This window comes from Schistocerca nitens, chromosome 2 (genome assembly GCF_023898315.1).
Source record: "Schistocerca nitens isolate TAMUIC-IGC-003100 chromosome 2, iqSchNite1.1, whole genome shotgun sequence".
Classification (NCBI taxonomy): Eukaryota; Metazoa; Arthropoda; class Insecta; order Orthoptera; family Acrididae; genus Schistocerca; species Schistocerca nitens.
In genome coordinates this window covers 723222068-723246694 of record NC_064615.1, presented here as the reverse complement: position 1 = coordinate 723246694, position 24627 = coordinate 723222068, and the positions used below count along the sequence as shown (strand labels likewise).

At 40.8% G+C, this 24627-nt stretch overlaps 1 protein-coding gene across 1 annotated transcript in view; it reads left to right on the top strand.

The window, feature by feature from the left end:
* LOC126236903 (neutral alpha-glucosidase AB) overlaps positions 1 to 24627 on the top strand; it is a 126790-nt gene that overhangs the window by 23073 nt on the left and 79090 nt on the right. Inside the window, exons 3-8 of the mRNA XM_049946552.1 lie at positions 5232 to 5468; positions 5569 to 5742; positions 10498 to 10704; positions 12066 to 12167; positions 19187 to 19436; positions 23633 to 23772. Coding sequence (XP_049802509.1) covers positions 5232 to 5468; positions 5569 to 5742; positions 10498 to 10704; positions 12066 to 12167; positions 19187 to 19436; positions 23633 to 23772 — 1110 coding nt within the window. The remainder of the gene's footprint in view (positions 1 to 5231; positions 5469 to 5568; positions 5743 to 10497; positions 10705 to 12065; positions 12168 to 19186; positions 19437 to 23632; positions 23773 to 24627) is intronic.

Sequence of the window (24627 nt, the reverse complement as noted above, 5' to 3'; positions counted from 1 at the left end):
CCCTGCATAATGCCGAAAAATATTCATACCTTAGCTCTCTGCCACTGTCGCTGGTAAACAGGCACCTGTGGTAAACAGCAAATCCTCTTGCTTGGCCAATTCACGGCTGAAGTTACTACAAATCAGTGACTTGGTCTATTACCTTTGTCATCCTTGATGCTAGCTCAGCAAACCTTTTCGTGTTTGATGTCTTTCAGGCCTTTGGCTTGTCAGTCACGGACTCCGTACAGTTGGTATCTGCCAAAGCCCCCTATCAATTATTGGAATCTCTGTGCTCAGAATTTCAGGATATTATGGAAGACCCAGGGTCCACCACAGACTTCCAAGCCCACATAACCTTGAAGAAGTTTCTCAGCCGGCTAGAGTGGCTGAGCGGTTCTAGGCGCTACGGTCTGGAACAGCATGACCGCTACGGTCGCAGGTTCGAATCCTGCCTTGGGCATGGACGTGTGTGATGTCCTTAGATTAGTTAGGTTTAAGTAGCTCTAAGTTCTATGGGACTGATGACCTCAGCAGTTAAGTCCCATAGTGCTCAGAGCCATTTTGAACCATTTTGAAGTATCTCATCCTAGATTTTTTCATGCTAGGTAGATGCTCACAAGTCAATGTGGAGCTGGACTAGCTCCTCTCTCTCAGGTTTGTGGTTCTCATTTCTTTTAATGCATGGAGCACACCCCTTCTAATCATGCAGAAATCCTCTGGTAAATTGTGACTTTGTGGTGATATTGAGGTCACTGTGAATTTAGTCCATGGTAGACACGTACCCACTGCCACATCCGGATGAACTGTTCACATGCTTATTAGGGGTTCATATCAAACTAGATCTCTCCGAAGCATATCACCAAATACCCCTAGATGAGGACTCCAAGCATATCATTGTTTGTAATACTGCTTTTGGCCTCTATCAATACCAACAGTTGATTTTTGGGGCGGCAAGTGCCCTTGCAATTTTTCAGCACTGCATGGAACAGGTCACGTCCGCTATTCCACGCTGTTTCAAGTACCTGGATGAAAATGTCATTACTGGATGTACTACAAGCAACCACATGCACAAGCTCTGGACCCTTTTTCAAAACATTCTGGGATGTGGGTCTGCATTGGACTGTGCAGAAGCCCAGTTTTTTCAGCCATCCCTTGAGTATCTTGGCCACAGCATCTCCGGTCAGGTTTTCTGACCTCTGGAGATTCTTGTTTGGCCCATTACGGACCTGCCACATTCCTCATTGTTGCAAGAGCTGCAGGCTTTCCTGGGTAAAATTGCCTATTACCACTGGTTCTTTCCTGGGGCATCCACCATTGCCTGCCCTCCTCCCTCTCACTCTCTCTCTTTCTCTCACTCTTTCTCTGCAAAGGTGCTTCTTTTGTCTGGTCTCTGACATGCGACCAGGCCTTCACCATGCTGAAGGAACGGCTCAGGTCGGTATTGTGTCTAACTACTTTCAATCCCAACAAATCATTTGTCTTGACTACAGATGCCTTGCAGTAAGCCATGGGGTCAGTTCTCATCCATCGGAATGCAGGTGGTTCGGAGCAGCCACTGATGTTTTCATCCAGCCCATGTCCACTCCCAGGTCAAGGACATAAAAGGTGGCTCACAGCTTGCAGTGGTGGGCTGTGTTCCTCTCTAAATACAACTATGAGACTCATTTTTGCCTCACTGGGCACCATCCCAATGTGTAAGGTCTTTCGGTTACTCTCTTTTCTGACAATGAACCTCAGTTCCTGTCTCCTGTCCCAAGGGTTTTGCGATTTCCGCGTGCGATCAGGTAGTTTCTATGTTCACTGTCCTCCCTTTCATCGCAACCTAACAGGGAAGCTGAGGGCATGGTTCACACCTTTAAAACACAGTTGAAAAAATTTCTGCAGAACTTCCCCACTGAGGAGACATTACAGCTTTTCTCTGATGGCCTTCTGGGTGACTCCTATTGGTTCTTGTAGCCCTGTCAAGCTTCTCTATGGGCACCAATCACAGTCAAGGATACTGCTCCACCTCCTAAGTCTGATATTTTGCCTGCCATAGTGTCCCACAATACCAAGCTTTCTGTCTGGGATGGCAGTCTGTGCCTGTGGTTTTGGCCAGTGTCCTCACTGGTTACCAGCAGTCATCGTGTGTCAGAACAGCTGCTGCGTCTACACCATCCGAACTGCAGACCAGGAAGTCTGCCGTCATTGAAATCAGCTCAGGAGTGTGCGTGTGGATATGCAGCCTCTCACCTTGTCCCCTTTCCCATGCTGCTCTCCCCCCCACCCCCTCTCCAAATGCACCACTGCTTTCGCCCCAGTCACTGGATGTAGTGTATCCAGCCACCTCTTCCGCACTCATCAGCACCTCTGTCTGATGAGGCTACTACTTCACAACTTGCATGACACCAGCTCCAATGCCCCTCCAACTGGTGGAAATACCCCTTACGGGATTCATGTCTCCTGCACAGCCTCATCCTGCGGCAGAGTCACCTCCACCTTCAACACTGCTGCTGGATGTCACCAGAGATTCCAGCTTGGACTGCCCATTGCTGGTCCTGTCATCTCATGCTCCAATGGGGGAGGGTGTTTCAGGGCACCCCTTGTGCCGACCACTTTTGCCTGTATTCTAAGGCCTCTGAGGACAAGGAGTTGATCTCCCATCTCATCTGTGATATCTTCGTGGACGTGGATGTCGTCTCCGCATCACGGCCGTCCACATATTGCCCGTGGAATTAGCGATGCTCTGCCTCCTCCCAAGGGGAAAGGAGTGTAGTGAACCGCATAGGTTACACACCTGAGATCTGTGCACACTGTTAATTGATACACCACAGAAGCCGACAGACACTAGAAGAGTCAGAGGCTGCCACTCATGGAAGCGCTTGCAGCCTCTCCTCTATGCACTCTTCCAGGTGGCCAACAGCATATGGAGTCGGGCCCGGTCAGCCTTGCCCTCAGTTTCCTGTCGACATTCTGAATATGATTACGATTATCAGACTAGTAGTGTAGCCATTCTGTGGCAAGTGTCCTGTTGTACAAGTTATTTCCCAACATAATACAGTGATAGGTCTTCATTGCTTGTGTGTTTTTGTGTTTACAACAAAGCCCAAAATAAATTTCAACACAACCATTAGAGCAATTTTGGGAGTCCCAAATGCGTCTAGAATATATGAGATGCAAAAGATACATAAAAAGGCTTGTCCACTGAGACTAGTAGTAAATGGGATAAGTTCGTCAACATACAACTTGGTGGAATACCTAACAGGTTGCCAGATGGTACTCGTAGTCACACAGTCCACAGGAAGCTCAACAGCACTGGTAGATATCAGCACAAAATATCCCACCACCCCACACAGCTGAAGAATTCAGTTTTATATATAGTACGTAATATCGCTCACTGAATCTCAGATGCCCATAATTTAAAGTTGAACTCACAAGCTTCATAGTACTATCAGAGCTAACAAATACAGAAATGAAATTAACACAAAATAACACCCAAAAATGCATAAGATCAAAAGAGACGAAGAGATTGAACAATCATGCAGCACTTTTGTACTGTATGTCCAGGGAGTTGGCGACAGAGTGGGAAAAATTTATTTACTGAGTGAGCAACAGACCAACATATCAGAGCAACTACAAAATTAGACTCTTGCTGGGTTCAGCAGAAGATGCAGTTTATACGTTATGCACACTGATAGTTAATGAGGTCAGCTGCAAGTGTGGAATAATTTATATTGGCGAGATGGTACAATCTATCAGAAGACATTTTAAAGGTTTCCAGAGTCACCTAAAGTTAGGACGTCATCATAAATCTACAGTACCAGAACACCATAATGAATGCATAAAACATAAAGTGTAAATGTGACATGTATGCTAGCTAGACAACAGAGTACCTTCAAAAGAAATATAAGGGAGGTGATAGAGATAGTCAGTCGTCCCACCATCCGCGACTGTAAAGTTTCCCGCAGAAAGTATACAACATGCTGGCCTGTCCTAACTGCCATCAGACACTGAAAATAGCACCACATCCCAAAAGCAGATCACTCCTGGTTCACCATTGTGGGCCAGTAAAATTCCATTTTAAATCACAGACAATAAGAAACATCGGATCATATTCTCTTTACTTCTGACAACCAGCTGTGTGATGAATGTAGGTAGTGCTGCTTTTCAGCAACTACACGAGCAGTAGTGGAGAGAGTATTTAAGAATTAAAAGCAGTGCTGCCGCAGTTGTATTACACATTAATATGAAGGCCATTTGCAATAGTGACATAAATGTTCTTACATTTTACAACACAACACAGTCTACAATCCAGAAGAATTGTATGAACAGAGTATCAGTCTTGTTCGAGGACTGATACTTCACCTGTGCTGACTGCTGTGGGGCAGTAGAGGGCCAAGAAAGTGAAGAAATTAAAATATTTTGAGTGTTAGGCAAGAGACCCATCAGTACAAACATATGTAGCAGCTAGTATGACAATTCTGCAACTAAAAGTTTTTTTTAGGGTCAACAACTGCAGTATGCACTGTTCACTAAAATTCCGCTTAATTTACACCTGAAGAAAATGTGAGAAATTTTCTTCCAAGTTTTGTTGTGCAAGTCAGAATGCATAAAAGTATCTCTATAAATATTTTCAGTATGTGAACTTCCTACATTAAAAAATCATTAATTGTGAATTTTGAATTGATGTAAGAAGGAAGAATAAAAATGTAATAATTTAAGGACATTCTTGTAACAGGCAAAAACTGACAAAATACTAATGTAAGAAATTCATGCAAATGAACCCACAGAATTTGAAATGGTTTGTGTTGCAATAAACGTTTTGCATCAACATTAATCAGTCATAATCATAAATGGTCCACATAGAAAGAAAATGAAACAAATGAATACTCTCAAAATAAAGCTTGGCCCCTACATTGAACACTGCTCTTCTGGAGGGATTTAACAGGGCTCTTTCAAACATATAGCAGACTCCAATATTAGAACTTATTTTTCAGCACATCTATTCAAGATAGTAGAAACATTGTGTTTGCTCTAACTTAGTTTGAATTTTTACTTTTTTACATTTCTTAATGCTACTTTACCACCTATGGATTTACAAATTTTAACTTACCTGATTTGTCATAGGATTTAATAAGTTTTTCAGTTTCAGCAAATGATTCAAATTTGTACTTGAAAGTCTACTTTTATTGAAATCTTTAACATTATAAATAGATTTTTTAAGGTTAGACTGAACGTATGAATGAGGCATAGTGTTTTTGTTTTTACAGGAGGTGCCGTGCAGTGGAACCTGATAAATCAGTGTATGTCCTTCATTTGAATACGCTAAAAATAGAAGACAGTGTCGTGAGTGCTGAGATACAGAACACACAGAACTTGGTAAAATTCAAATTTGAGTTGTTTTCCTTGTCAGATGCAACTTTCCGCATGAAAATAAATGAATTGTCACCATTGAAGCCACGCTATGAAGTTGAACATGTCTTAGTAGGTGAACCTCAGCTAGAAAGGTGACTGATATTTTAATGGCAAACATTATTTATTACAAACAATTTAATTCAGTCTTTGTCAGTAATGTCTTAATTACTTGTAAATATTTGTATGCTTCAGGCTTGAAGTTAAAGAAAGAGCAGCAGAGTATATCATTGTCTCATCTGGCAACATAAAAGCAAAAATTTATGGAACACCATTCAGAGTTGATTTCTATCATGGAGACAGTTTAGCAATTACTGCTAATGCTAAAGGCTTAATGAAATTTGAACACATTCGCATTAAACCTGAAAGGTAAGGTGTGACAATATTTGGAACTCTCTTCATATGTATATAGCTGCATTTATATTAGCCAAAAGATGCCTTGTTTGGTCTGTCGCCAGATTTTAATTTCCATTTTTCTTCTCATTTTGTTGTGTTTCATCCTCTTGCTGTGTAATATTTATTTTCAGATATCTAAAAGTTTTAGAAAGTCTGAAGAATTTAGGATCAGCATATTTTTCCACAAAATACTATACTATAGGGCAGTGAAAGTGGCAGCTGGGATGGGTATGTCAGTTCTCCCATATCTCAACTTCCATCGGTTTCCAAATGTCAGTAGAAGCCTTTGGGCTAGTCTGGCGTGGCCTGAGACTCAGCAGCTCACACTGTGGCCACAGCCTCATTTTTGCCACAGATGCCACTCAGGTGTCATTGTAAGAAGCAATATCTATCAAACGCACCTATTGTCAAGAATTTTTATATAGTTAGACTGTGCCTAATTCATTTATTCTGCTGCTGGCATTGCTTTGCCACTGTGTTGCTGTCCACTGTCCATTTGCTATCCACTGTACAGCAATCGTTCAAGCATGCACTGCATTGACGTGCAATTTTGTGAAGAGAACAGAGCTGTACATTGAATAGTATTGCTATTTTTGTTTGAAATTTAAGATGAGTGTGTTTCAGGACAGCCAGAGTCAGTCATGTAAGAGGTATATGGATTTCTTAATGACCTTAAGGACAATAGCAGAAGAGAGAAAATCATTGACACCATATACAGCAACAGCAAAGCTGTGTGCTTTTTTCCACTCCAAACTGTGCAGAGAAAATGTGCGAAAGCATGGAGAACACACACACCTATATTTTAGAAACAACTGTTGCTGATTCACAAGGGGAGGCCGCCAATTGTGAAATTCAGATTCGATTCATATTGCGCATAATAAAAGCTCATAGCCAGAGGTGTAATGTGGCAAAGCACCAAGATGCACTTCTCAGCCGTTGTCGAGAAAATCTACAGTTAAAAGAAACCGTCGAGGTGAAATACTCTCTACGATTTGTAACTTCCTACAGCGTTGTGGCGCAGCGGTAAGCGCTCGGGTTCGTAATCCGAAGGTCGCCGGATCGAATCTCGCGCCATGCAACTTCTTTTTTTTAGTATTTGTTATTTGTAATATATATATATATATATATATATATATATATATATATATATATATATAAAAAGAAAGATGATGAGACTTACCAAACAAAAGCGCTGGCAGGTCGATAGACACACAAAAAAACACAAACACACACACAAAATTCTAGCTTTCGCAACCAACGGTTGCTTCGTCAGGAAAGAGGGAAGGAGAGGGAAAGATGAAAGGATGTGGGTTTTAAGGGAGAGGGTATTAAATATGTCTGCTTGTGTCTGTATGTGTGGATGGATATGTGTGTGTGTGCGAGTGTATACCTGTCCTTTTTTCCCCCTAAGGTAAGTCTTTCCGCTCCCGGGATTGGAATGACTCCTTACCCTCTCCCTTAAAACCCACATCCTTTCATCTTTCCCTCTCCTTCCCTCTTTCCTGACGAAGCAACCGTTGGTTGCGAAAGCTAGAATTTTGTGTGTGTGTGTTTGTGTTTTTTTGTGTGTCTATCGACCTGCCAGCGCTTTTGTTTGGTAAGTCTCATCATCTTTCTTTTTAGATATATTTTTTCCACGTGGAATGTTTCCCTCTGTTATATATATATATATATATATATATATATATATATATATAGACTTAAAACCCACATCCTTTCATCTTTCCCTCTCCTTCCCTCTTTCCTGACGAAGCAACCGTTGGTTGCGAAAGCTAGAATTTTGTGTGTATATTTGTGTTTTTTTGTGTGTCTATCGACCTGCCAGCGCTTTTGTTTGGTAAGTCCCATCATCTTTCTTTTTAGATATATTTTTTCCACGTGGAATGTTTCCCTCTGTTATATATATATATATATATATATATATATATATATATATATATATATATATATATATATATATATATATATATATATATATAACAGAGGGAAACATTCCACGTGGAAAAAATATATCTAAAAAGAAAGATGATGAGACTTACCAAACAAAAGCGCTGGCAGGTCGATAGACACACAAACAAACACAAATATACACACAAAATTCAAGCTTTCGCAACAAACTGTAAAGCTTGAATTTTGTGTGTACCGGGAATCAGTTGCAACAATTATGCATATAATAAGTTGTTGAAAGTCGTTTGTCGTGGAAAAACTGGCGACTTCGAACATGATTATGTTTTCTGCAAACAAAGTTGTATTTCACAAATATTATTAATTGTCTTCATAATGTTTACACGTGTAGTTAACGGAAGACGTAGAAATGATATTCCGAAACGAATACGTATAGTGTAAGTCAAACGTTCGAATTAGAGACCCCATGATATATACATATATATATTACAAAAAACAAATACTAAAAAAAAATTGCATGGCGCGAGATTCGATCCAGCGACCTTTGACTTACGAGCCCAAGCACTTCCCGCTGCACCATGACGCTATAGGAAGTTATACATCTTAGAGAGTATTTCACCGCAACGGTTTCTATTAACTGTCGATTTTCTCGACAACCGCTGAGAAGTGCATCTTGGTGCTTTGCCACATTACACCTCTGGCCATGAGCTTTTATTATGCGCAGTATGAATCGAATCTGAATTTCACAATTGGCAGCCTCCCCTTGTTAGATGATTTCCAGAAAGACAGTTCATTGTACTGTCTTGTAAGTTTATGATCATGGCGAGTATCATACTGATGGAGAGCTCTGCTATTTTAGCAGCCAGGGCTACTTTTCTGAGAAAAATGCGCAATATCAGAAAAGAAAGTCATTGTTGCTCCATTATTTATCTTGATGAGACCTAACTGACCAAAATCACTCCAGGAAGCACATCTTGGAGGAGTCAAAGGGCAATAGTGATTTGAAAGTGCCAAGTGGCAAAGGAAACAGACATCAAATATGAAAAATAGCATTTATGATATTGTGTTTGACTTGAAAATGAGCTACAATTGAAACCAGTAGCAGTAAATAAAATATATTAAAAAAAACAGTTGTGTTGAATTATCTTTACAATGCATTTCATTCAGTTTGGAGTGTCAGAATAGCATACAAAATAGATACACAAAAAGTAAATGGAAATACATATTGTCTGTCGCCCAGGATTGCTGGAACATGGCTTTATCTAAAGTGCAAATCTAATATTTACATTTTGCAAATCCAGTGACTATCATGAAGGGATTTTAGTGATGCATTTAAGCACTGTATTTTAGATTTATTAATGGTTTAGAAGGAGGTTGTGTGATCATCATGGTGGGTGGACGAAGTCAAGCAGCACAAGCACCTTTACATTCAATTGGAATATAAGTTTAGCCACAGAATTGCACCACAGGGTTGTGACTCTGCTCTCCCTTCCCCCTTCCCTTTCCCCTTATCCCTAGCAATATAGGCAAACACAAAATGTATGAAAATGAAAGATCACATCCAGAAATTGCAGATTCAGAATGAAAAAAGTAAGCAAATAATGATGTCATGGTGGAAAATTAGATTAAGTATGTATGCTGTGCTGAAAATTTGCAAACAAGCAGCTTCCTCAAGGAAGTCATCCAAGAGAAATTTGTTGAAAGCACTGTCTTTGCTGCAAATGATTTCTCGAATAATGAGTCTTCAAAACAGTACAATTATACAGCAACAAATTGCATTAAATTTTTGTTTCTTCTTCCTTCTTCCCAAAGCTGTAAACGCTGTTCCCTGTCCCTACACCTGTGTTTTCTGCTTTGTACTGGGGCTAAAACTGACATTCAAAAGTAAAGAATGCTTAAATGTTCCCATAATCAAAACTGAAAAGCTTTTAACATTTAACAAATGAACAGTGATAATGTATTTGGCTAAAATATACCTTTTAAAATACATGAGAATACATTAATACAGAGAGGCTGTGTTTTCACTACAGTGTTTTCTAAACATTTCTTGACATGATGTTTCTCAGCGACAATAAATTCTTTAAAATAGGCATCTGACCACTTCTGTATGTAATATCACTATGCTATCTGCCAGTCTTTGGTATCGTATGATATTCAAGTGAGTGTTTTGTAATGCAGTTGAGCATAAGTGTGCCAAATGGCATTGTCTAATAGCAAAGTTTGCTTTGTTCAGCTCGATATGCTCAGGCTGAAGGCTAGTAAGTTGTGGCAACCGTAATGTATGGCGAGAAGTTGAGTGGGTGAAGTTTGCAGAAGAGATGGGGGAGGGGATGCCTTGGTGCCTTCTGTGCATGTCCCTCCAGCTGCCACTTTTGCAGCTCCGTAGTATAATTGCACATGTGCGCAGGTATCACAAAATTGATGTGGATACCTAATGATTCTCAAGATATTTCCTCGTCAAAATTTGATATTTTCTGCTGACAACTTGGATAGTTGAATTTTTGGGTTAACTTCAAATATTTACTAATGTGGCAAACCTTTTTTCAACATACCCTCAGAGCTCATAAAACATTTAATATACAACCATAGTTAATAGCTTCATTAAAACTAAGCAGAGAATAATAATTGAGAAACACGTGTATTTTCTTTTCAAAACGGAATTGAAAAGTTGCGACTGTCACCAAAATTTGATCAAAAAAGTTGTTGTTTCAAAGTTTGTAATTCATATGATTTCTGATCATTTCAGCTGCAGTAAGAAGCTATCTGTGTTTGATTAATTGAAAACATAGATATATGTTGCAATTAATTTTCTTCTGTTCACAGCAAGGATGATGGCAGTGAACAGCCTGATAACCAGGTCAACGATGACACAGCTTCAGATCCAGGGGCCTGGGAGGAGAATTTCAAATCCCATCATGATTCGAAACCTAATGGTCCAACTGCGGTTGCCTTGGACTTCACTTTTGCGGGTGCTCATTATGCTTATGGAATTCCTTTACATGCAGATTCATTTGCATTAAAGTCAACTAAGTAAGTATTGTTCCATCCTGAATTGTACATTGTACTAAAATCATTAGTGTGGTGTAAAATCTTTTGGTGGAGGTGTGATATACACTGAGGTGACAGAAGTCATGGGATAGTGATACGCACATATACAGATGTCAGTAATATTGTATAAACAAGGTATAAGTGGGCAGTACATTGGCAGAGCTGTCATTTGTACTCGTGTGATTCATATCGAAAGGTTTCAGGTGTGATTGTGGCCGCACGACATGAATTAACAGACGTTGAACGCAGAATGGTAGTTGAAGCTACACACATGGAACATTCCATTTCGGAAATCCTTGGGGAGTTAGATATTCTGAGACCCACAGAGTCGAGAGTGCGTCGGTAATACCAAATTTAAGGCATTACCTCTCACCAAGGACAATGCAGTGGCTGAAGGCTTTCACTTAACTACTGAGAGCAGCAACAGCAGCAGTGTTTGCATAGAGTTTTTGGTGTTAATGGAAAAGCAATACCATGTGAAATAATCACAGAAATCAATGTTTGAAGAATGTATCCATTAGGACAGTAGAGCAAAATTTAGGCATTAATGGGTTATTGCAGCAGATGACTTACGCAAGTGCCTTTGCTGATAGGATGACATTATCTGCAGTGCATTCCCTGGGCTCAGGACAATATCAGTTGAACTCTAGATGACTGGGAAACCTGACCTGACCTCGTTAGATGAGTCCTGATTTCAGTTGATAGAGCTGATGGTAGGGTTTGAGTGTGGCGCAGACCCCATGAAGCCATGGATACAAGTTGTCACTGTATAAGCTGGTCATAGCTCCTTAATGGTGTGGGCTGTGTTTACATGGAATGGAATGGGTCCTTTGGTCCAACTGAGCCAGCCATTAACTGGAAATGGTTATGCTTGGCTACTTGAAGACAATTTCCAGCCATTCATGGACTTCACTTTCCCAAACAACGGTGCACCATGTTACTGGGGCACAATTGTTCACGAATAGTTTGAAGAACATTCTGGACAATTTGAATGAATGATTTAGCATCCCATATCGCCCAACATGAATAATCCCATCGAACATTTATGGGACATTATTGATTGGCAACACTTTCACAATTTTGGATGGCTGTAAGGCAGCATGGCACAGTATTTCTGCAGGGGACTTCTAATGACTCGTTGAGTCCAGGACACGTAGAGATTCTGCATTACGCTGGGCAAAAGGTGGTCTGACATTACTTTTGTCACATCAGTGTTTTAGAGTATGTAAGAATATATATGAAAGTTCCAAGGAAATATTTGCCAATTACATCTCCTCTATCTTACCATGTGTTCATGAAAGATGGTATCTAATATTTGAAATTGCATGTCATTTGTTTTGCAGAAGTGGTGATCCATATCGCCTCTTTAATCTCGATGTTTTTGAATATGAGTTAAATAATCCTATGGCTCTTTATGGATCAATTCCAATGCTGGTTGCACATGGGTAAGTAAAAGTAGCGTACTTAAGGCCTATAAACATCTGTGTTCTCTTTATATTCATAAACTGCTTTTATTTCATAGGATTTTGTTTACAGAATATCCACAACTGAGCTGCATGGTGAGATTGAAAATATCTGCTTCAGTTTTGACTTTGTTTTATTATAAACTATTTAAATAAATTTTTTATTATATGTATACAAAATTTTTATAACAACATTTATAACAAGACTGTCCTAGCTGCGGAGAGGTTTTTGGCGTTGTTGGTGTGGGTTCTCTGACACCCAACACCGACAGTTCTGTACATTATCATAAGCATCCAGATGAAAGTGGGCTTCATCACTCAAGAATACTGGGACATCTGTATCTTCCATAAGAATACCATCTATTATGTCACAAAATTCTCTGCACTGCAAAAAACCAGTTTCATGTAACTTCTGGTCAGTCACTATTTTGGTAAGAGTGAAATTTGAAGTCATCATGTAAGATGTGATGTAGTGAATGACATGACATACCCAGCGATACAGCCAGTCGCCTGGCAGATTGTTTCAGACTAGTAAGAACTGCTCTTCTCACTCTTAAGTTTTTCGGAGCTGAAGGGAGAAGACCAAGTGGTTTCCTTGCAATCACAGATCCAGTACTTCTAAGCACTGCAGCCCATCGGAGTGTAGTGTTTCGATATGTGACTGTATCTCAATGTCCGACATAAAACTGTTTGACAGAAAAGTTGTGTAACCATGACCACAGAATCATTGTTTCTAAAGGAGAGCTCAACCATGAACACACGATGCTCTATGCTCCAACGCTCCATAGCAACAGAAACTGCATTGTCGGCGATGTCTGCCAACAGTTGCGTAAGATCAGTGCCCCCACACATTGCTGTGATTTAAAAAACATGTTTCCTCTGCTCAATCTGATATTATAAAAATTTGTGTGTGTGTGTGTGTGTGTGTGTGTGTGTGTGTGTGTGTTTCTCCCCATCTCGTCTTAAAGCACTGCACCAATTTCAATCAAACTTCGTACACATATCCCTTAATGTCAGACAACAATCGCTGTGGTGGTAAGAACGACCTACCTGTTGTAGTTCAGGAGATATGATGTTATAAACAATGAAAAGAAGCTGCATCATGCATTACGTTTAAATGTATTGCTTCTGTGCTACTATTTGTATTCGTAATAAATTTTTCAGGCAGCATACAAATGTGCCTCTAAATGCACTTGCAGAAGTATATCATGGTACCACAAAAGTTCAGGAGATATGAAGTCATAAACACAGATATACATGAAAAACTGCCACATTGTGTATGAAATTTAAATTTATCACTTTGTTGCTACTAACTCTATTCGCAACATATTTCGCTGACAGTAACCACATAGGTCACTGAATATACCTTGTATGACAGGTAGTTCAAGAGATATGATGTCATAAATACCGAAATATGTGAAAAAATACAGAATAGTGCATGAAGTTTTAATACATTTATTCTTTACCACTAAGAAACTCCTATAGTTGAGTCTACTTAAGGAAGTCCTTGACGTCTGACAGCACTTTGGACAGCTTTCAACTGTGAAGTGCAATTGGCTTTAGCATATACATTTGTTTGTTATGCATATTTCTTTCTAAGACTGTTTCATAATTTCAAAGGTGTTTTCATGAATACAGGGAAATAAATTTTTTTCGATACTTCGTTACAAACACAGTTCATTTTTTATTTTTGTTTCTAATAGAAAATTGAATATCCGGGAAATACCGGGTTTGTCAGCTAGTGAATAGTAATGACACAGTACAATGTTACAAGCCATTTTTATGTACTTTAATTTTTGTAGATAAAAAGATAAAATTTATGTATTTGTTTTTAGTAAAGTCTAATGTATTGTGTATTTTTCATGGCATACCACATTGTTATGAAAATTCTACGTATTTCCCTTTCCTCAGTGGAATTACTGAGTGAGCTAGTGCATTGGTTAGCACATTGGTCTCTTTCGGGAGGTCAGTGGTTAAAATCCACATCCAGTCATCCATCCAGATTTAAGTTTGTCATGATTTCCCTAAATGGCTCCTGTCAAATTCTGGGATGGTTTCTTTCAAAGGGCATGGCCTGTTCGAAAACCAAACTCAGTAAAAGAAACTATTATGAGAAACCACTGTTTAGTAGATCACAGCATACACATTAGTAGTGCAATACAATTTAGTGGCATGTACAAGACTGCAGCCAGAGCCAGTGCACAGCAGTAAAAAGACCATTTTGCCTGCCAGGCTTATTGGCTGCAGGTAATTGAGGTCCATGATTGACGGCCTCTGTTGGGGGCCTGGAGCAGCCAAATAGCATGATAGTCAAATGTATGACATTCACCATGGTAATGGTGGCGGAGATGAAGTGATGTGCTGGTTTCTACACAGCCGATTTCCTTCCCCATCATTGAAGGTGCCAGAGTTCTGTCTCTAATGACCTCGTTGGGTGTTAAATACAGGGACAACGGGGAGATCCGGGAGAAACCCGGGAAAAACCTGGGAATTTTTCATTGTCTTAGCTTTCAATTAAATTTTTTAACTTTGACTGGTAAGAACCAATTTTCTAACAAAGGATATTACTGTATCTCGCTACTGCAGAATAATAATGCAGCAATAAAACATGAACGAGAGAAAAAAGAAAAAAGAAAATAAAACTTAAGTTGAAAAGGAAATGCACCATAGACAACAACAAAACACAGTGCTCATACAAGTGTCTGCCAACAGAAAAGTGTGCCAAAGGCTTTAGAAAGACTATGCAATGCTTCATAACAACAAATTGCCTCCTATGAGTGTGTCATCACAACTGTTAACGTTAGATTCGTTTGAGCGGTTGCGAGTGAGCTCAAGCACAAGCTCAGTTGAGTAGCCTATGAGTTGTACCTTCTCTTGCTTCTTGCTGCAGAAGTGTGGCTATATAAGCAATAGTAGCAAGCAGCCAGATGCTATCCTCAAAAATTTTACTGGTGCGCCTAAGCTGCCAGATTCACATATGCACAACAGGCCTGGAACTAGGGGGCGGGGACAAACTGGGGTGTCTGCCCCAAGTGGCAATTTCAGGGAGAGAAAGACTTTGTTTCACAAAGCGCGTAGCATCCAGTGCACGTTGGTCTATTGATTATTCATATAATTTTGAAACGCATCACGGTTGTGAACATTTTTGGACAGATTCGAAGTTGATTCCTGAATGAACCATAAGTTGATTTTTGAATACATGCATAGTGTACGTGATGTCTCTGCCAGGGGAATCCCCGTCGCATCTAGAAATAAACTTTCCTGCAGACAAAAGGGGACGGGGCTATACGAGCTGAGCAGAATAAAACCGAACGGGTGAATGCTAATCGCTATTTGTGTGGTTGACTGGGTTTGCAAATGATCAGCGTTGTTATAATTAATCGTGAAATCCATAGATTCAGACTACCAGAGTGGAAATAAATGACTAACAGAAATAACAGTAACAAAGATTACGTATTATCTTCTCCATATATCCAAGAAGATGAAATTTTGCCAAAAATTTTTTGACCAGACCGCTACTCTAGTAAGGGCCAGCTATACAGTCCCCGGCTAGCAGCCGCTAAAGTTCTTATCTGGGAGTAGCGCGGAAAACGTGTACGAACACGTATTAAAGCCTAATCGGAAAATAAATGCGGCATAACTAAACCGGTGATTGTGGCAGGGCTAGTGAAGTTAACCAAGAGAATAAGTTTGACACTGGAAGGAATAGGTACAGAATTAGTGATGACAAGATCGCTTGTTAGAACGGGGAAGGAGAAGAAACGGGGACTCATACAAATTATGGAAGAATGTGACAATTCCAAATTTATATAAAAATTTCGTACTACCACTTTTCGACCTTATGCTTCAGGAGCTACAGAGTATGAATGAGATGTGAAACTGTTTCCTAACACAAAACTTTTTGCTTGTATAGTAGGCCTAATAAGCATTTGATATTGGTACTTCGTTGATTATATTCCGTCGTGTTATAAAAACGGCCATATGTGCCAAAACAGTCTCATTTATTTGGTGTATGTAACAATTGCTGCAATATTAGGTAGGCCTATTTTGTTTTATCTAACAGACAATGACAAAATATACGTAATCAGATCGAGAAACCACACCAGTCTTGGGTACTACTTGTATTAACAGCTTTTCTAGTATTAGACAACGACATTTGATTTTTCATGTAGCAAAACATTGACGAACTTTTATGAGGTGATCGATTCTTTCCCAGAAAGGAAAGTACGCCACATAAAGCAGTGACAAGATAAGAGAGAAAAAATGCTAGGACTTAAGGATTGAAGAATGTGTGCTGCCTTGCTTGTCTTTACTGGTTTTATGTATATATTTTTAATTTTACATCGCACAAAACAGCAAGTTATTAGCTAATAGGCAATAAAGACTGCAAATTTTCTGAAGAGTTCTTGTTCTGCCGGTTACAAGTAATCCCATCCAGTATTAATCGTATTTTTTTTTTTTTTTTCTTTTAAAGAGGGGGCAAGAAAGTCAATCCGGCCGACTAGAAGCAGGAGAGGCACCACAGGATATTTTAATTTCCTGTGGCCTGAATAAAGTTTGATGGCACCCATTACAAAATATTACATATTTGAGTTCCACAGATTGAAATACAGATACGTATGATGGAAGAATGCTGTGTGAAGAGGCGTGGCACTGCATTTTGGCACACTTTCGACCAAATAACATGTCTTACGTTCCATAACATGTTCTACGTTCTCTTGAAGATATATGTTTTATGCATCAGACGCTTCAGAAAGATGTGCGCTACAAAATCAAGATATTTTTGAAAAGTCAATTTTTTACATTTTTGGCGTTCTACCTCAAACGCTCCAGGGAGGGGGAGCACCACTATCTAATATTGCCCCGGTTCGGAATATCGTAGATCCGGACACGATACACAGAGCAGTCTGAGTTGTAGTGGGGAGGTGATAGTCTCCACGTGACCCGTGTTTATGTTAAGTGATTTTGCTGTTTCCTCTTCGTTTATTGCTCTCACGTCAAATGAAAACAAAACTGATTTCTGTGGCTGGGAGCTCTCAAGTGAATTAAAATACATTCACTAATTACGGAAGGCTAAAATATGTTATTAGTTTCAGATTTTATTTTATTTCTACCTTTCTGACAGTCAAGCATTAATCGCTTTGCAGAACAATGAAGTTATTTTTGTCGGTTTGTTTAAGAAATTTGACTTTAATTAATCTTTTCTGCTGAGGCAGTGTGTTTAATTCCACACTATTGGCTACTTTCAACTGTTGCTGCAGTTCAAGTGCACATTTTCATCGTCTAGCACGTATGGCATTATGCCATAATAAAGAACCAAACATGAGGTGATACAGTACTGGTACTCCAAGAAAATTTACATCCGAATCTGGACATAATGAATGGCACTTTAAGCCGAATTATGCATTTTAGTATGGTTCACAAAACTCCCATGCTCTTGGAGTATCCTCCAATGTTTCTTTTGTGACAAAAAGTAAGATCTTTTAATGTTTTACACATATGAATGTACGGGCTTTGTGCGTCATCGTAGCTGTGCAAGTGCGGTGACGCGTGTTATCTGGCGCTCTATGGCAACTGCTGAAGCAAACCTATTTCTAACAGGTCGCGGAAAAATATTCCAAACGGTTGTTCGTAAAGCGTTACTTTCACAGTAAATTTCCTTTTAATCAATATGAACTCTGTCCTCGAATGTACGATGAACTTCTTAAATCACAGAGCGTTTGACTCTTACTCAAAAATTCACTATTTGAGGATGACCATTTAGAATAATTTCTAGCCCAGAAGACCAAACATTTATGTCGTTGTTAAAAATTTCATTGGCACATTTGTGTGATGTATCTTAAAGTGTAACACGCGCAAAAAATATCACCATAAAGTGTGAAAGCTTAGTTTCTCTTGCAGCTTATTAATCTTAGAGACCAATATTATATGTGAAAGCTCTTCTTTTCTTGTAGCAACACTATATATATTAATTTAAACCATTACCATTTCTTTTTGTGTGTTCGTGCTACTTAACAGTTATGTTGCTACTGGCTGACTACATTACGTGTCCTGTGCTCTGAATATCCGCTGCCACCGACTGGCGAGATTGCTTGACATGAGCTACGACTGGCTTACACCCCTGTTTATGTTGCTGCACATCAGACATCTTCCAAAAAGGTTTTTTTTCCCCCTGAGTTTCGTTTTCTAAAGTGCTGGGAAATTCTACGCCGGTTGTGTATAAAACCACAACCATTGAAAGGATTTTGATAAGTTTTACAGTTCCGAGGAAAAGTGTACTGTTACTTAACACGGAAATAGTGTATTTTGATCCGGGAGAAAATGTATTTTTAACCGGGAAATCCGGGAAAAATCCGGAAATTTTTTTTCCTCGTCCACTTATACACTCTGAAATACTAATCTTTCCTTCGTTCCCAGTGGAATTTGAGGTCTTGCTACCTTATCTTCAAGTACAAATGAGATAACATCACTTGTGAAACCCCAGCCGACACCAAGCTTGCTCATCGTGTGTATACAGTTTGTGTAAAATAAGCCATTTAAAATGGCACAAATTGAAGATACAGGGTTAAGTGTGCTTTAATTATCATATCACTAGATGTGATATGCAACACAGCAGTTAGAGCTAGATGAAAACCTAGAGAATAAGTGAATAGTGTGTCTTATATTAGGTGTTTAACTTTTTACAACCACCTTTTTGTTGTAGTTCCTGCACTACGTGTATTTCCTCCTTGTTAGCATTACTGTCATGCCATTTTCACACTGGATTTTGTATTTGGACACAGCTTCTTTCCTTACTCTATAAACCAGTTAAGTTTCGCCTGTAACTGGTGATTTTTGTGCTGCAGAAGTTTTGGCGCCGTATGTAGTGTTAATAGTACCTTATGCCTTTAAAGCATACTTCACATGTAGATAATTTTTTAAAATATGTTCTATGGGTTAAATGTAATTATATGGAAAGACTGTTTTATTTATTTATTTATTTATTTTTTTTTTGTTTTCAGGCCATCAATAACATCAGGAGTTTTCTGGTTAAATGCAGCAGAAACCTGGGTTGATATAGAAGGCACGCACGATCAGAATGTAATGTCATCTATAGTGAACTTTGTCTCTGGGTCTGTGCGTACACCAGAAGTTAATGCACATTTCATGTCAGAGAGTGGAATTATTGATGTATTTTTCATGTTGGGACCGGAACCTAAGAATGTGCTTCAGCAATATGCAAAACTGACAGGGACTACCCCTCTGCCTCCAGTAAGTTAAACATTCTTCTGTGCTTAATCTTTCAAGCAACACTAAATTTTGAACACATTACATATCAATTCAAATATCGTTGCTCTGTTTATAACAACAGATTACATTACAAATAACGGGTTACACTACACAACAAACATGAATTAACATATTGTTATTGTATTTTTACATAGACAGTGGTCAGTATTCGCTGTGGTATTAAGACTGTGCTGTAAGTGCCATTTTGAGCACAAAAAAAAAAATCACATTTTCCTTTTATAATTGAGCTTACTACATGACAGTTGCAGTGAGGGATAAAACGGCAATATAGATATCACATAGTTAGAAGAATTGCCAGAGGGAGAAATAGTTGTTAATTAATGGAATACCACTTCAATGATTTCCAACAAACGTCACCATCAATCTCTGGTAGTTGCCAAAGCCTTGGCACTCTATTACATATGCCACAATCCGGGAATTACCTCCCCCATACAACACAACCTAGAATTCAGATAAGTTAGTGTCCCTTCACCTACTGGTGCTTTATTGGTGTCCACTTCACCTCCCTCAATGCAGGTATTCATAATGTCCTTGGTCTTGCCATAACTGAATGTCAACTCTCACATTGCCTGCCTGATTTCGGAACTGTAATTGCCTGTCTGTTAACAGTGATCCTTGCACATCTTCATACACAACTATTTACCGTGTGAATTTATAGCCTATAAAAACATAGAACATTGTAAGAAGCACTCAAATGGCACCATCCTGTGACAGTCTCTGTGTTGTATGCCTAGCTGAGTAAACCACTGAGAATTGTAAATGCGTCATGTTGTCTAGATGACATATTCATTCGCCCCCACTGCCTCCCCCCCCCCCGCTGCCTCTCACCCCCGCTGCCTCCCCCCCCCGCTGCTTACCACCCGCAGCCTCCCACCCCCCCCGCTACCTCTCCCGCCCCGCTACCTCTCCCGCCCCGCTACCTCTCCCGCCCCGCTACCTCTCCCCCCCGCTACCTCTCCCACCCGCTACCTCTCCCACCCGCTACCTCTCCCCCCCGCTACCTCTCCCACCCGCTACCTCTCCCCCCCTGCTGCCTCCCCCCTGCTACCTCTCACCCCCGCTACCACTCCCCCCCTGCTGCCTCTCCCCCCCTTGCTGCCTCTCCCCCCTCCCTTGCTGCCTCTCCCCCCTCCCTTGCTGCCTCTCCCCCCTCCCTTGCTGCCTCTCCCCCTCCCTTGCTGCCTCTCCCCCCTCCCTTGCTGCCTCTCCCCCCTCCCTTGCTGCCTCTCCCCCCTCCCTTGCTGCCTCTCCCCCCTCCCTTGCTGCCTCTCCCCCCCCCCTTGCTGCCGCTACCCCCCTGCTGCCGCTCCCCCCCCTTGCTGCCGCTCCCCCCCTGCTGCCTCCCCCCCTTGCTGCCTCTCCCCCCCTTGCTGCCCACCCCTCCCGCTGCCTCCCCCTCCCCCCGCTGCTTCCCCCTCCCCCCGCTGCTTCCACATCCCCCACGCTGCTTCCCCCCCCCCCCCCCCCCCCCCGCTGCTTCCCCATCCCCCCCGCTGCTTCCCCATCCCCCCCCCCCCCCGCTGCCTCCCCCTACCCCCCGCTGCCTCCCCCACCCTCCCGCTGCCTCCGCCTCCCCACCGCTGCCTCCCCCTCCCCCCCTGCCACCCCCTCCCCCCGCTGCCTCCCCGCCCTCCCCCCCGCTGCCTCCCCCCCCCTTCCTGATGTGGTCCCTAAGCCCACATCTATAACACTACCCCTCAGACAAGAAAACACCACAATCACCCTACCTCCACGTGGCACTGTCGATTTCCTTTAGTTCTGTGTTTATTGCAGACCATTTCCTCCAATCATTTTTGGAAATCAGCAGCAGACTTCACGTTGGCAATAAAAGCAGATATGTCCTATGTTGCTTCCCCAAAAATATAAGGTTAGCTGCTACAGGATCAACTGAAGGTGGCTGCACTCAACACAGTTTTGGTCTCCCCTGGATCAGAACATACTTGTCCACCAGTGGTTTCCTATCCCTAACTCTCCTATGCAATGGCTCATTGTCAGGCTCTTGTTCTGTTGTCTCCAAAAATGTGGCTATTTGCTCCTTCAGGGCTTCCACTGTGTCATTCAAGGTCACTGCCTGCATGTCTGCCATTATACAAGAAAAATAAGGAAACAATACACCCAATACACAAATAAGAACAAAACTGCACTTAATCTTTGCACCTTATCTTAGCCCAATGGGACTGTGCCCTGCTGTGTCTTGTGACCACACCTTTTATACGTGCTATATGTAACTGATGCAATGCGAGTGGCATCTCATGCTCGGACAAATTACAATACGGACATCTCACTGGCTGCAGGCAAACCACCCTAGTATTTCCACGGAACAAAGCCAGATCCATAGGTTCTTGAGGGCTTACAAGTGACACTTTTAACGTATTGTGGAGATCTGTATGACTCAACATGGCCACTACAAAAGACACAAGAAGAAGGGCAACAAATATCACACTACATGCAGCAAACTGCAATCCGTAGCCGTTGACCTTACAGCAAAGCTGCGCAGACAGTGTTAGCAGCTGCTACTGCTGCTGTAGATGTGTGGGTGTTGCACCAGACCTAGTTGTCTCAACCGCTGGCATCCACTTGCTGACACCAGATACAGGGTACTGGTCTAAACTCCTACAGTTATCAGGATTGTGCTGAGCAGTGTGAGATGATGAGAACCTGCTTACTTGAAGAGTGTCGAGAAAACATTCCTTACAGTGACATATCTATTGCTCAGAAACTCAGAGGTGTCTTCCCAGAGCTCTGGTAGCTCAGTTGGACTGATTGTATGTGGACCCTGTCAGCAGTGGCAGGTGGTACTGCTGCTAGTAGACGGCTCGTGTGACAGCTGTTATGTCACACCCAGTTGGTGCTCCTGATGTCGTAGCCTGCAAGGCACACACTGGACAGCAGCTATGCGAGCTGATCTTCGAAGTGCTCTCATTGACATCAAAGACATGCATCCAGGAGACTTGACCTACACCCTAGCCTGAAATACTTGTTGCCATACAAAGTTCAACTCGCAACTTCCAGCTATGAGACAGGCAACAGCATCAGTGTTGGTTGCAGTAATTGGGGTGAGCAGCAACAATGGCTCCACCTTACAATGGCGGAGGGTGACAAACAGCTCCTTTGCCTTGCTGGTCAAGCCTCCAGTTGGCCAGCAGGTTGATGGTGATTTCTGTAACTCATCAGTGATGACCCAGGAACTGGTGTATAGTGGCAGAATCTTTTCAGTGAAACTTGTGGATTCATAGTTTATCATGGATGATTAGGCACGCAGAGTGTCAACTGACATAGTCACCCCCCTTCACAGGACAGCTGCAGCTGAGATCATTGATTAAGAAAGGTGTAGTATTTACGCTGGCACTTCATGTGCACTTCGCTGTAGCAACTAAGTCATGTGTACTAGTTCTGTCATTTGATCAGCTCGTTTGAACACAACACTAATGTAATGTGAGATTGCCCTAACCACACCCCACAGTTTTCTACAAAGAGCCGTTATGGATTTATGATGTAATAAGAAAGATGTGTTGGAATTAAAGAATTAAGCCTTTCATTCTGTAGCATCATTTACAGTATATTTTCTCAGTAATCAAATGTTATTCTCTGTGTAATTGAAATTCACCCCAGTCTGGTTGTGGAAATATTTTTGAAGTGTGTATATATAGTGGTGTGATAAATTCTGGCACTACTTCTATACCTTTAGAAAGTTTCAGGCCTAATGCTTTACGAGACAAAATTTCATTCTGGTGTATGAACTAAAACTTTGACAGATTTAGGCACTATCCTCTGCCTCTGCCTCTGCCTCTGCCTCTGCCTCTGCCTCTGCCTCTGCCTCTGCCTCTCCCTCTCCCTCTCCCTCTCCCTCTCCCCCCCCCCCCCCCCCCCTTCCTTTATAATACACTTTATGATCTGAAACTTTATTCTCATTCTTGTAAGCTTCACAGATAGTATCTTACAGTGTAGAAGTAATGCCTGGTGAGAAAGTATGTGATGGACAATGGTTTAGTCATAACTTAAGCTTAGTTACAGATTGCACTGACTACAGAAATGTCAATTTTTTTCAGGATTTTGCAAAAGTGTGTATAGAATATAACTGTCATGTTAAAGAGAATGTTGATGTTGTAGTTCCTTGTACAACAGAAATTTTTGTAAGCTTTTAATTTTTTTTTTAGTACTTTGCTATAGGATATCACCAGTCAAGATGGAATTACAACGACCAAGACGATGTAAGAAATGTTGATGCCAAATTTGATGAATACAACCTACCAATGGATGTGATGTGGTTGGATATAGAGCACACTGATAACAAAAAGTAAGTTATTATAAAATTTATTATTTGAAATTGAATTTCAATTTTTACATTTTAAGTGAAAGCAAAGTGGCTGGCAAAATACCAAATTTGCTCGACTAGATGATGACCCTGAATATAGTATGACCCCCACTTTTTTTAAAGTCTCGCAGAGAAAATTGTATATTTAATATATTTTGTTCTGATGAATAAGCTTTTTGTTGATATAAAAGTTATGCCTAAAAGAGTTAGCATTATAACTATTCTAAATTTGTGCCATTTATTGTCTACATTTTGATAATACAAAGAGAAATAAACAAAGGAAATGGTTTCTCTTAATTTTTATCTTTGTTTCATTTTTTGTTCGCAGACAATTCTGTTGTATACTGTTTTTAACCATGACCACCACCACCACCACCACTGATATCATTATTTTCATTTTTAAGCCTGCTGGTGTTTCTTCGTTCCTGACACTCCTCCCATATCATATCATCTTGTGAACCATCCATAGCATTGGATATGTAGTACTTTTTGTGAATCCCCTCATAATAGATTCACTTCAGATTCTGCCATAGGCAGTAAGGATCCTGTGGCCAAGTGTAGATATTTAGGGTTTCTTTAACTGTCTGCTGTAGTGTAGGCATGGTATCCTTGGAGAAACCACTCACTACATTGCTGTCACAGGTGAGCCTCGAAAGGTCTGTTCACATCATCATCCATTATTTGAAGTTGTGATATCATGTTGCAAGGAATTCTTACCAGATCTGTGTTGTTCTTTGCTATCAGATACTTACCTTCCTGGTTGAGTTGTCCTCTCAAAGGATCAAGCACCATTCTCCTTCTGCTAAGCAAAGAGTTTAGTATTCTGGTCCAAACAAC